Genomic DNA, 10,956 nt, shown 5'->3' with positions numbered 1-10,956 from the left:
TTCTAGTTGGAAAGCACGTCATGTCTGATGAGAAAACAGATTTCCTTATTCTACCTCAGTCCTTCTGTTTGAGATAGCATAGTTTAATACACACTTAAGTTTTTTTTAAAAAAATGTATTTAGTACAGGGTCTACAGGATCTCACTAAACAGATCAGACTCATAGTGATTCTCCTGTTTTCAGCCTCCCAAGTGCTGGGATTACAGGTGTATGCCACCATACCCAGCAGGGCCGGCACGGCAGGCCAGAGGGGCTGTGTTTTTGAGGGCGCCATCCAGCTGGACAGTGGACTCTCCCTCAATTAGAAGAATGAGCAAACCCTTATTTGGGTGATGTGGATGATGAAAAATGTTTTTGTCCAGAGAAATGAGGTGACATAAACCTGAAGGTGGACCTGCAGAACCTAGATGGCCATGGAGCTTGCTGAGTTTGTGTGGCCTGGGGAGTGTACTGAATAGGGATCTTGTGCAGTTTGCCTTCTTTGAGTCTCCTGAGTAGAAGCTCGGGGACCTGGGAAAGTATTTTGTAAAAGCACCGATGGTGAAGTTACATCTTCTTCTCTGTCTCTTAGAAAGTCTTCAGGCTTTGCCTGTATTAGCCTACAGGGTTATTGTTTAGCCTAAATAGTTATTATTTACAAGAATAACCATACATTTTAAGGGGTGACTAGTTGATCAAAACAGTTTGAAGAACAGTTCCTGCAAGCAGGGGCTTCCTTCCCTAGTTAGTCCCTAGCGTTCATTCTCCAACTGGGGCCTGAGACCAGAATTTTGAATATGGTTGGAGGCATTTGAAAACATTGGTGCCTTTCTGGCTTTCAGGGGTGTGCCGATAGCCCTCTGCTTACATTATTTCTTAGCTAACTGTTGTTCCATACCGTTTGAGTTGAAAACAGGCATCCATTTTTTTGTGATACATGTATTCCCTTAGCCTTCCATAATTTCTTCCATAGAGGACTACAGAATCTTTTTAATCCTAGGAGGGGATTGATTACAAGTTAATTTGTTTCTCTTAAATGGAAGTGCTTGGCTAACTTCTTTGTATGTGGGAAGTCTCCCCAGGCAACCTTGAACAGCTTTTAAGGACTGTTAAGAGATCAAAAAGTACTTTGCTGGATATTCTTCCCTGTGTTGTCTATCTTGCTTGGGCTTTAGAAGCATCTTTCTTCTTGGCTATTTCTTGGCTCTCTGCTCCTGTTCTGGAAGGCCCGCAGGCCTGACTTTGTCTGCATGTCCGTCCCTGAGGCATATGTGGAGTTCATTCTGTTTTCTTGTATGCAGGACCATTCTGCCTAACCACTGCACCCTGAGCCACATTTGAGTGCCACCTGTTTGAAAAGGGATCTGTCAGCCTGAGTTTTCTGTATCCTCGATGCCAGTCAGAGTTCTAGACACTTGTGTAATTCCATAATCACTTAAAACACTTCCTGAAACCAAACTATCAATAAATGGTGTCTGTATCCTCTTTATCACTTACACCAAAGGGAACACAAGTCTTATCACTTGTTTGACGTTTCGCTGCTTTTTTCTTGGTTCTTAAATGTACTACCCTTTTTTCTTTAGCCTGCAGTTTACCAAAATTGATCTTCCTTCTCCTGCAAGGGTAGTATTGCTAATTTTTCTTTACAAGGTGGGAGTATATGCACTTACCACACGGTGGCTAATGTGAAGACTAGGCATAATGTAAAGTCTTTATCCTATTGCTAGACACAGGGTAAGTCTTCAGTGAATAGTAGCTGTCCACTAATTTTGATTATCTTTGCTCCACTTCTTTGTCTTTACTACAGAAGCAGCAAAGTGCATAGCTAAAAATATGGGACATAGACCCCTGAGAACCTGTATTTTCTGCTTACTTCTCCTTTAGGAAATAGGTCAGTTTCCTTACCGGCCTTTGCAGTTATTAGAAGTATAAAGTAAGGTAAAGGCTATATATAGAGAGAATGTTTCTTAACAATCTGTTACTGTGCAGATGCTCCTTGTTTTTCCTGCATTGCGCTCCTAAACCTTGTAGTGTCTGAAACTTGGTTTCAGAAGTTTAAAAGAAGTGTAATGAGTTTTTCTCTCTTCTTTTTGTAGGTTAACTCTATCCACAGTAATGGCTGCGGCCTTACCCAGGACCCTGGGGGAGTTGCAGCTGTATAGAATATTGCAAAAAGCCAATCTGCTTTCTTATTTTGATGCCTTTATCCAACAAGGTGGTGATGACGTCCAGCAGCTCTGTGAAGCTGGAGAAGAGGAGTTTTTGGAAATCATGGCACTGGTGGGCATGGCCAGCAAGCCCCTTCATGTTAGAAGGCTACAGAAGGCTTTGAGAGACTGGGTTACAAACCCTGGTCTCTTCAATCAGCCGCTGACCTCCCTTCCTGTCAGTAGCATACCTATCTATAAACTACCAGAGGGATCACCTACGTGGCTGGGAGTATCCTGCAGCAGTTACGAAAGGAGTAGCAATGCCCGGGAACCGCATTTAAAAATCCCCAAATGTGCTGCTACCACCTGTGTGCAGAGCTTGGGGCAGGGGAAGTCAGACGTGGTGGGAAGCTTAGCACTGCAGAGTGTTGGTGAGTCCCGGCTCTGGCAGGGCCACCACGCTACGGAGAGCGAGCACAGCCTCTCCCCAGCAGACCTTGGCTCCCCTGCGTCCCCAAAGGAGAGCAGCGAGGCCCTGGATGCTGCTGCTGCGCTCTCTGTGGCTGAGTGTGTGGAGCGCTTGGCTCCCACCCTGCCAAAAAGTGACTTGAATGAAGTGAAAGAACTGCTAAAAAGCAACAAGAAGTTGGCTAAAATGATTGGTCACATCTTTGAGATGAGTGATGATGATCCCCACAAAGAGGAGGAAATTCGGAAATACAGTGCAATATATGGCAGATTTGACTCTAAGAGAAAGGATGGAAAACATCTCACACTCCATGAGGTAAGCCCATGCCTTGGTCTGCGCGCACGCGCGTGTGTGTGTGGCGTGTTGCTGTTCCTTTGACGTAAGTTTGCTACCGGCTTATAGGAAAAGAGATGGACTTCTGCAGTGCAAGGTTAAAACCACACGGGTGTTAGCGAAACGCAGCTTTCAGGAAAGGAGGCTGTGTTTATTCTGTGGGAGTATTTTATGTTAAACGTGTTTGAGCTTTAAAACTACAGTGTAAGGTAACTTAGAAATATGTCAGGATTTGTACAGCAGAAATATTAAATCTTTGTGTTTTTAAGACAGTTTATGTTTAAGAAATAAAATAAAATGAAGACATGCTGATTTTAAAAACATTTTCGTAGACTTTTCTTTGTGGCCGGCTCAGCCCACACGGCAGGCAGGGTTCGAACCGTGTCCCTGCACTTTTTGCCTAAGCTTGCCTAAGCAGGCACTTTAGACTACTGAGCTATCTTGCCAGCCCTGTAGACGTTTTTTTTTTTTTTGCGAAACCAGGGATTGAACTCAGGCCCTTGCGCTTGTCAGCTAAGCGCTTATTCCACTGAGCCATCTCCCCTGCCCCTCTTGTAGACTTTTTTAAACAAAAAAATGATAAAAAAATAACAAAAACTTAGAAAAATTTTCAACTAAGATAGAAAATAAAATTATAGTTGATAGATATTAGAAGAATTACTATAGCTTTCAACATTGTTTTGGTTTGATTGATATTAAAAATTCTTACTGTTTTATCTTTATAGCATTGTAGAAATACTCAGTTTTAGTGTATGTGTGTATGGTATATGTGAAATGTTAAGTGCATGTACACTGTACAGGGCAGTGTGTGTGTGTGTGTGTAAACTTGCACTTGTTTTCTTTCAAGCATAAGCCTAAGTCTTTTCTGTTATCTTTTCCTCTTCAGTTTGTTTTGTTTTGTTACCAGGAGTCGGACTTAGGACCTCATACTTACCAGGCAGAGGCTTGTCCCACTAAGCTCCCTCCCCAGCTCTTCCTTTTAACTTTTTATCCCTGAACACACGTCTGTCACAGTTACTTGAGAACACTTTGTTGGAATTGCTTACCTGTATGCAGGTCTTTTCTCTTGCAGGCCTTGCCTTATTCATCTTTTGTCTTCAGAGTCCAGTGTATCTGATAACTTCTTAGAAAATATATTTACTTTGAAAAGTGCAAAATACTTTCATTGCTTTTTTATCTCTATGTGTCCTTTAGGCAGGTGTGCCCACCCAACAGCCTGTGGGCTGTTTGTCTTCTTCATTAAAAAATTATAAAATTAAGGAAGATTTATTATGTACATTAACTGTAATATATAGAATATTCCCTTTCACTCAGTGCTGCCCAGGCAAGCCAGAAGGTATGCCACTCAATCTTCAGAACAAAGAAAGAAATCCTCTAAAAAATTCCACATTGAATATAGTATTTCATATTTAGTATCAACTCTTTCCCCTCTGATTTATACTTTAACATGAAAAAAATACAGGCTCATTGAAAGGACACAAAGTATTGAGTTAGTAAGCTGCTCAGTTTTTACATGTCCAGGTATGGATCGTGTTTGGCACATTGTCCTCTGAATTCTTTTTTTTTTTTTTTAAGTGAAATAGTTTGATCACAGTACAATATATTATTAGAAACCTTTTCAAATCAATACAGTACAGCTATGTAACTTTTACAACAGTTATATTCTGTTTCATAGTGTGCAAGTGCTATTATTTAACTATACTTTGTTTAGGCCATTGAGTTTTTAAAAATTTCATGTTGAAAGATTTGTGAACATTATTATATATGTACACATCTGTCCAGACTTGTGCATATCTTTCTGTAGATGAATTCCAGCTTGTAAAATTATGGCATCAAGAAATACATAATTTTAATTTTGAAATTCTCAATTCACTGCTAAAATGCCTTCCAAAAATGCTGCAACAATTTATATTGTTTACTACTATTATGCAAATGTCCATTTCTTCACAGACTCACTAATACAATGTGTTTTATGTTCTTTTCCATCTGTGCCAGCCTAGTAGGTAAAAAATTCTCACTGCTCAAATTTATTTTCCTTACTGAAGATGAGTATCTTTTCATGTGTTTAACAGATACTAAAATTTATATTCATATCCTTTGTTTTGATGATGGAATTGTGTTTTAAAAATTGGAAAATGTTTACCTTTTTAGAGTATTGTCTTTTTTTTTTTTAATTTTTTTTTTTTTTTTTTTTTTTTTTTGTGTGTGTGCGGCCAGCTCAGCCCACCAGGGGGCGGGGCTGGCTGGCATGTGGTGCTGGGGGATTGAACCGCGGTCACTGTGCTTTAGCTAAGCTTGTTCTAAGTAGGTGCCTTAGACCACTGAGCCATCTCACCAGCCCCTAGAGTATTGTCTTATGTTAGACATATTTATAGATTAACATGTCCTTTGACCTTTCGTGTAGTTTTATTTCGTTTAATAACTATTGATCTTATCCAATATGGTATCATTAGTTTAATATTTCATTACTTCACAAGATAAGAGTTAATCTAATTGCTGTAGTTTTTTTTTTTTAATTTTTTTTTATTTATTTGAGAGAGAGAGAGAGAGAGAGAGAGAGTGTGGTGTGTGTGTGTGTGGCCAGCTCAGCCCACCATGGGGCGGGGCTGGCTGGCATGTGGTGCTGGGGGATTGAACCGCGGTCCCTGATGCTTTGCCAAGCTAGTTCCAAGTAGGTGCTTTAGACCACTGAGCCATCTCTCCAGCCCTAATTGCTGTAGTTTTGTGCTATGGTTTGCTATCCAGAAAGGCATAACTCTTAGCAGTCTCATTTTGGAACTTTTTTTTTTTTTTTTTTAATAGATAATCTTTCAAGTAAAATTTTGGAGGCATTTGTGTATTTTACCAAAAATTTGTTAAATAGAAATTTCTTGATTGTATAGATTAATTTGATAAAAATTAACATATATCCAGTGAGGCCTGTACAAGAACGCAGTACATGTATTTCCTTATTTACATCTTTATAATTCTCAGTAATTTTATAATTCTTTTCTTTATACATTTTGTATATTTATTGTTAGGTCAAATACTATGCATTTTAAATGTTTTTACTATACTTATTTTAAAATTTCTTTGGTTTCAGTGGAATTTATGAATGTATAAAAGGGTTATACATAACTATAAATAAGAGAGTTTTTCTCAGGATTCTTTTCAATGACTGTCATTGACTAATTTTTGTATAGTAATCTTGTTTTCAGCTATTTTACCATCTTGTCTTTTTAAATAAATGGCTAAATATGAATAGTGGAACTTAAGATCAGAGACTTGGTTAGTAGAATGATTTAAATAACAGTAAATCTGAGACTTAATTTTGGAGATTTTGCAACTTTTTTTCGTTTTATTTATTTGGTACAGAGTCTCACTACGTAGCTCAGACTCGTAGTGATCCTCCTGTGTTCAGCCTCCTGCCCACTGGAGTTACAGGTGTACGCCACCACATCTGGACTCCTTCTCTGGCTCAGCATGCCCTGGGGGTGGGGCCAGTGCGCATGTAGGACCGGGAATTGAACCCTCATCTCTGTGCTTGCCAAAGCAGGCCCTTAGTCTGCCGAGCTAGCTTGCTGGCCCTCTTGCAATTTGTTAAGTATCATTATTGTAACATAATGACTGACCGCCTCACAGACCTTATGAGTCCATCTGGAAAGCATGTTTAGTTTTCTGCTTGAGATATGCTTTGGTGCTTTTTATTATTAGGAACCAGAAGAGGTATCCACTTAAAACACTCCGCATGTCATTAATGGAATACAGAAGGCAGAAGTTAACAATTTTAATTTTATCCTTTAATTTAGTTTGCATATAGTTCCTTAAAAAATAGAAGATGAAATAACAAGTTGATTCAAAAGACCTGAATTTTTATCAGAGTGAAAGAAATTTTAAAATAGTCTCACTATAAAAAAAAGCCCTACTGTATTTTTTTAAAGATTAAGGAAATTATTTTTACTTTTGGCTTCTGCTCTGGGACTCTTTACTTTAGATAAATAAGATAAATAGGTACAGATAGTTTTCAAGGTATGAGACTGTCCTAAGTTCCCCAAAACAAGAGAACACTCAAAATTAATGTCACTAGGCTGAGGTGTGGATATGGAGACTTTTTAAAATGTGGCTTGTGCTTTTGAAGTATAAGAGTTAACTTGTTACTTGTAACTCAAGTTTGTGAATTCAGTCTAACAACACAGTTGTGAAAAGAAATTTATGAATTGGGAAATTCTTTTCGAACTAGTAACCATCTAAGCCTTGGAGAAAATTATGAAATTCTGATGGAATTAAAAAGGAAGTAAGAGGAAAAAAAGGAAGTAAAGGAGCAGGGATTTAGTTCAGTGGCATGCACCTGTTGGTAAACATGAAGTGCTGAATGAATGAATGAATGAATGAAATCAGTCCATGGCTATATTTTTTTTTAAAAAGTAAATACTGTTAATACATTGTAGGTATTATGAAACATATACATTTTACGTAACTATTTAAATCAGAAACATTTTTTAATACTTAAAATTAAAAAATGTTACTTGTTTGTCTTCAATGTCCAAGTTAGGAAGTATATTACTTACTGTTATTTCACTGTAGGCTTAATCTAACTTCTGAGTGGATGAAAATCAGGAAGTTACCTATGCCACAAGTTTTTTTCAACTCTCACAAATACATATTTTTTTTCTTTTAAACATTTTTGTATTTGTTTTTAAATGTATTGTAAAGAATTAAGAAGTGAGTCATTGTTAGTTTTTTAAGCAAAAGAATCAATGATGGTCTCGAGACCTGGCTTGGGATAGTCTGGTTTATAGGAGTCTGGACCTAAAAACAGTGTGAGGAATATTGGTTTAAGGGACAACCCAGATGTAGTACTAGAAACAGTCTCCCTACAGCCAACATACCATATTCTCAGGTGCATTAGCAGACAGCAGGTGGTCAACCAGGTTAGCAGGATATCTCAGATCTGAAATCAATAGTTCAAGAAAGATAAAGTTGGGAACAGCAAGGTAGTAGAGAATGTGGAAACTTATAGAAATATATGCAGATTGGCAGTTTGGTGTTATGAGCTTTTGTCAGCAGATAGCAGCTTTCAGCAGAAGAGCTCATGAGAAAGAAAAGGGAATATGTAATTGATGGGTGAGCTGTAGGCTGAGAGAGGAGCAGGACTGCGACGGACAGCAAGAAGGGCTTAGGCCCACGGAATAAAAAGTAGTGCCAAGCTTAGGTCCGTTGCCATTAGTGCTGAAGATTCAGTGTTTTAGAGGAAACCAACAATTTCAGCTTTGAGAGAAGAATGTTGAATCAAACACATTGTTAGTTGTGATCCTATTCAGAGCTGACAGCTTACAATCAGTAATTTTTAGCATCTAATATTTAGCATGTGGGCCATTTCCTTTGGATGAGTTTTAAACATAAATTACAGAACTCATAAGTAATCAATTTCTTTTTGAATCACATGAGTTTTCATGTTTTCTAAACATGTCCATTTCATTTAAAGTTTTCTTACTTACTGGCATGAAGTTGTTCATAGTTTTAAAGACATATTATCTTTACATTTCTCTTTTGTTCTCCAAATTTTGTCGATTTACTCCTTTTCAGAAATCTGCAGGCCAGGTAAACTTTGTGGGGACAGTCTGGCCACCTCCTGCTTCTATAAATACAGTACCTTTAAAACCCAGGCCAGGCTTGCTTATTTATTTATGAATTGCTTGTGGTTGACTTCCAATTACAGTGGCAGAGTCTAGTAGATGTGACACACGCTGGTCTACAAAGCCGACAGCATTTACTCTCTGGCTTTTTACAGAAAAAGCTTGCTATCCTGATCTTTTTGAAGAAGTGCCTTTTAGTCGATTTTCGTGTGTGTGTGTGTGTGTGTGTGTGTGTGTTTGTTTCTTGCTGTTTGCTAGCCTGTTGGTAGCATCATCCTTCGATGGGGTCCTTAAAGGTGATAAGGGTGAAGGGGGCTGGGAGCAAGGCGCAGGAGTGCTGTTTTGTCCCCAGCTCCTCCTCCTCAGCCTCTTCCCCTCAAGTGGTTGTGGTCTGTCATACCCTCCATCATGACAGTGTGGCCCCTCAGACCCAGAGCCACAGTTCACACCTCTGAAACCTAGCAAGGCCAGTCTCTTCATCCTCTTACGTTGTGTTGCTCAAGTATTTGATGACAGCAGTGAAAAGCTACACACTGGCTTTCCTTACACCATCAGAAAGCATTTCTATTTTTCCTCATTCTTAATTACTGCAGTTTGATGTAAATTCTATACTTTCTTTTACTAGTTGATACCATTTTATTGGTGTATGTATGTTTTGAAATTAGTGATTATTATTTTGAAATCAGCTGTATGTTTTGAAGTGATTATTCTGTTGATTTGTCTGCTTTTAAAATCTTTTATGTTTGTCTCAAGTTCTTTCTTTTTTCCTTTTTGTCTCCGCCTTGGTCATTTTTACAGGATTGTTTTTCAGTCATATTTTCAGCTCTCTTTATTTAAGTTTTTGAGGGTTTGATTCTGTCTTTTGCAGCTTTGTTTCTATTTTGTGATTTCTGTCAATGAACTCATGCTTCTTGGAGTTTAAATGTTTAGCAAAAAAAGGGAATTTCCTTAGACTTTACTTGCTTTTGCTTCAACCAGGCAACTGGGGACACTACAACTCCAGTCAGTCATTGTGAAAATAATTTCTCAGCCAACTTAGTGCGAGTTAGAGCTAAAGGTAACTGTGGAGATGGATTTGGGGCTATGCAGTCTGTTCTTCCCCATTTAGCACTAAGGTTCAAGGTGGGTAATTTTTCTTGTGTTACTCTGGGATGGGAGGCGACCGTCTGACTTACCCTTGGAGGAGAGGGTCCTAGACACTTCATTTTTGGGGGAAGAGCCCTGGGTTTTGCCTCTTCATCCCTTCGTACTTCCCAGTGCCATTAGACTGAAGATTGCTCAAGTTGGAGTTTAGTGACTGGCCTCACTCTTTATTGGATGTTACCTGGATAGTCCTTCAGGGTATCCAACCCTCCTGAGTGCCAGAACGGAAGTTTTGCTGGCCTGTTCAGCCCCTCTGTCACACACATTCACCTAGTGTGTTTGCAGCAAGAGTGTTTAGTAGAAAGTTTCCATCATTTGGTTATTAAATATTATAGTTTTAACTACTTATAAGGCAGTTTTTTTTCATAGAATCAGTTAATTATGATTCCTGAAGATAAAGGTAGCTGTTGTGAGTTTAGTTTGTAAAGCTAGAATGATAAAAAGTTAACTTTTAGAAATCTTATGTGATGATATAAAAAAATGTTGTTTTGGGCCAAAGAAAGAGAAAGTAGGGGAAATAAACCACTATAGGAGACTCGTGTTACTTTTAACAAACTAGAATGTGGACATTTTCAAAAAAGCTAACAGTGCTACAGCAAGTAAATATTTTTGGGAGTGTTTTTGTCATTTTTAAAGGTACCATAATAGTTACTGATTTGTTAATTTTTAGCAACTAGGAGCCATAAAATCTTGATAATACATGATTTGAAGAAGACTTAATCAGCTTCTTACTACAGTTTAGGAGTGAGCTATGATTTTTTTCTCTAGCCTTATTTTTCTGCTAAAAGGTTCTAGTTTTTTTAGTCTCTTGGAGTCTAAATTCCTTGATAATGAATATTATGCTTGTTTTCTTTGGTCTCTGTTAAGGTGATGGAGGGGAGGCTGGGGAGATAGCTCAGTAAAGGGCCTGAGATCAAGCCCCAGTTTTGAAAAAAAAAAAAGATGATGGAAGGCATGCTAGGACATTGTTCTCAGTATATGTTGAGAAGTTATGTTCTTTATGGATAAGCTAGTACTTCTGAAATGTTAATTTAGGTATCTTATTGACAAGGCCTTCTATAGTAATTTAGATTTGTGAATACAAAATAGAAATAGCTACTTAAAAAGAAATTTGAGAGAAGAGTCTTCATGGTCACTGTAGCTACTGTCAGCAGTTTACTTAGGATATCCTTCTTTAAAATATATTTCTTTTAAATTTTATTTATTTGTGTGTGTGTGTGTGTGTGTGTGTGGCCAGCTCAGCCAACCAGGGGGCAGGGCTGGCTGG

The 10,956-nt window shown here is 38.3% G+C and overlaps 1 protein-coding gene across 2 annotated transcripts in view; it reads left to right on the top strand.

Annotated features, from left to right (window-relative positions):
- The first annotated feature begins 1,098 nt into the window (after positions 1-1,098).
- The window catches only part of Nab1 (NGFI-A binding protein 1), a 32,839-nt gene continuing 22,981 nt past the window's right edge, over positions 1,099-10,956 (top strand). Inside the window, exon 1 of one of the 2 annotated variants that reach the window (XM_004628617.2) lies at positions 1,099-2,913. In XM_004628617.2, coding sequence (XP_004628674.1) covers positions 2,095-2,913 — 819 coding nt within the window. In that variant the 5' untranslated portion in view covers positions 1,099-2,094. The remainder of the gene's footprint in view (positions 2,914-10,956) is intronic. The other variant, XM_023712384.1, reaches the window with a different exon arrangement.

The sequence above is a fragment of the Octodon degus genome, unplaced genomic scaffold (genome assembly GCF_000260255.1).
Source record: "Octodon degus isolate 3935 unplaced genomic scaffold, OctDeg1.0 scaffold00025, whole genome shotgun sequence".
Taxonomy (NCBI): domain Eukaryota; kingdom Metazoa; phylum Chordata; class Mammalia; order Rodentia; family Octodontidae; genus Octodon; species Octodon degus.
The sequence above is the reverse complement of the archived record's forward strand: the minus strand, read 5'-3'. Positions and strand labels throughout refer to the sequence as shown.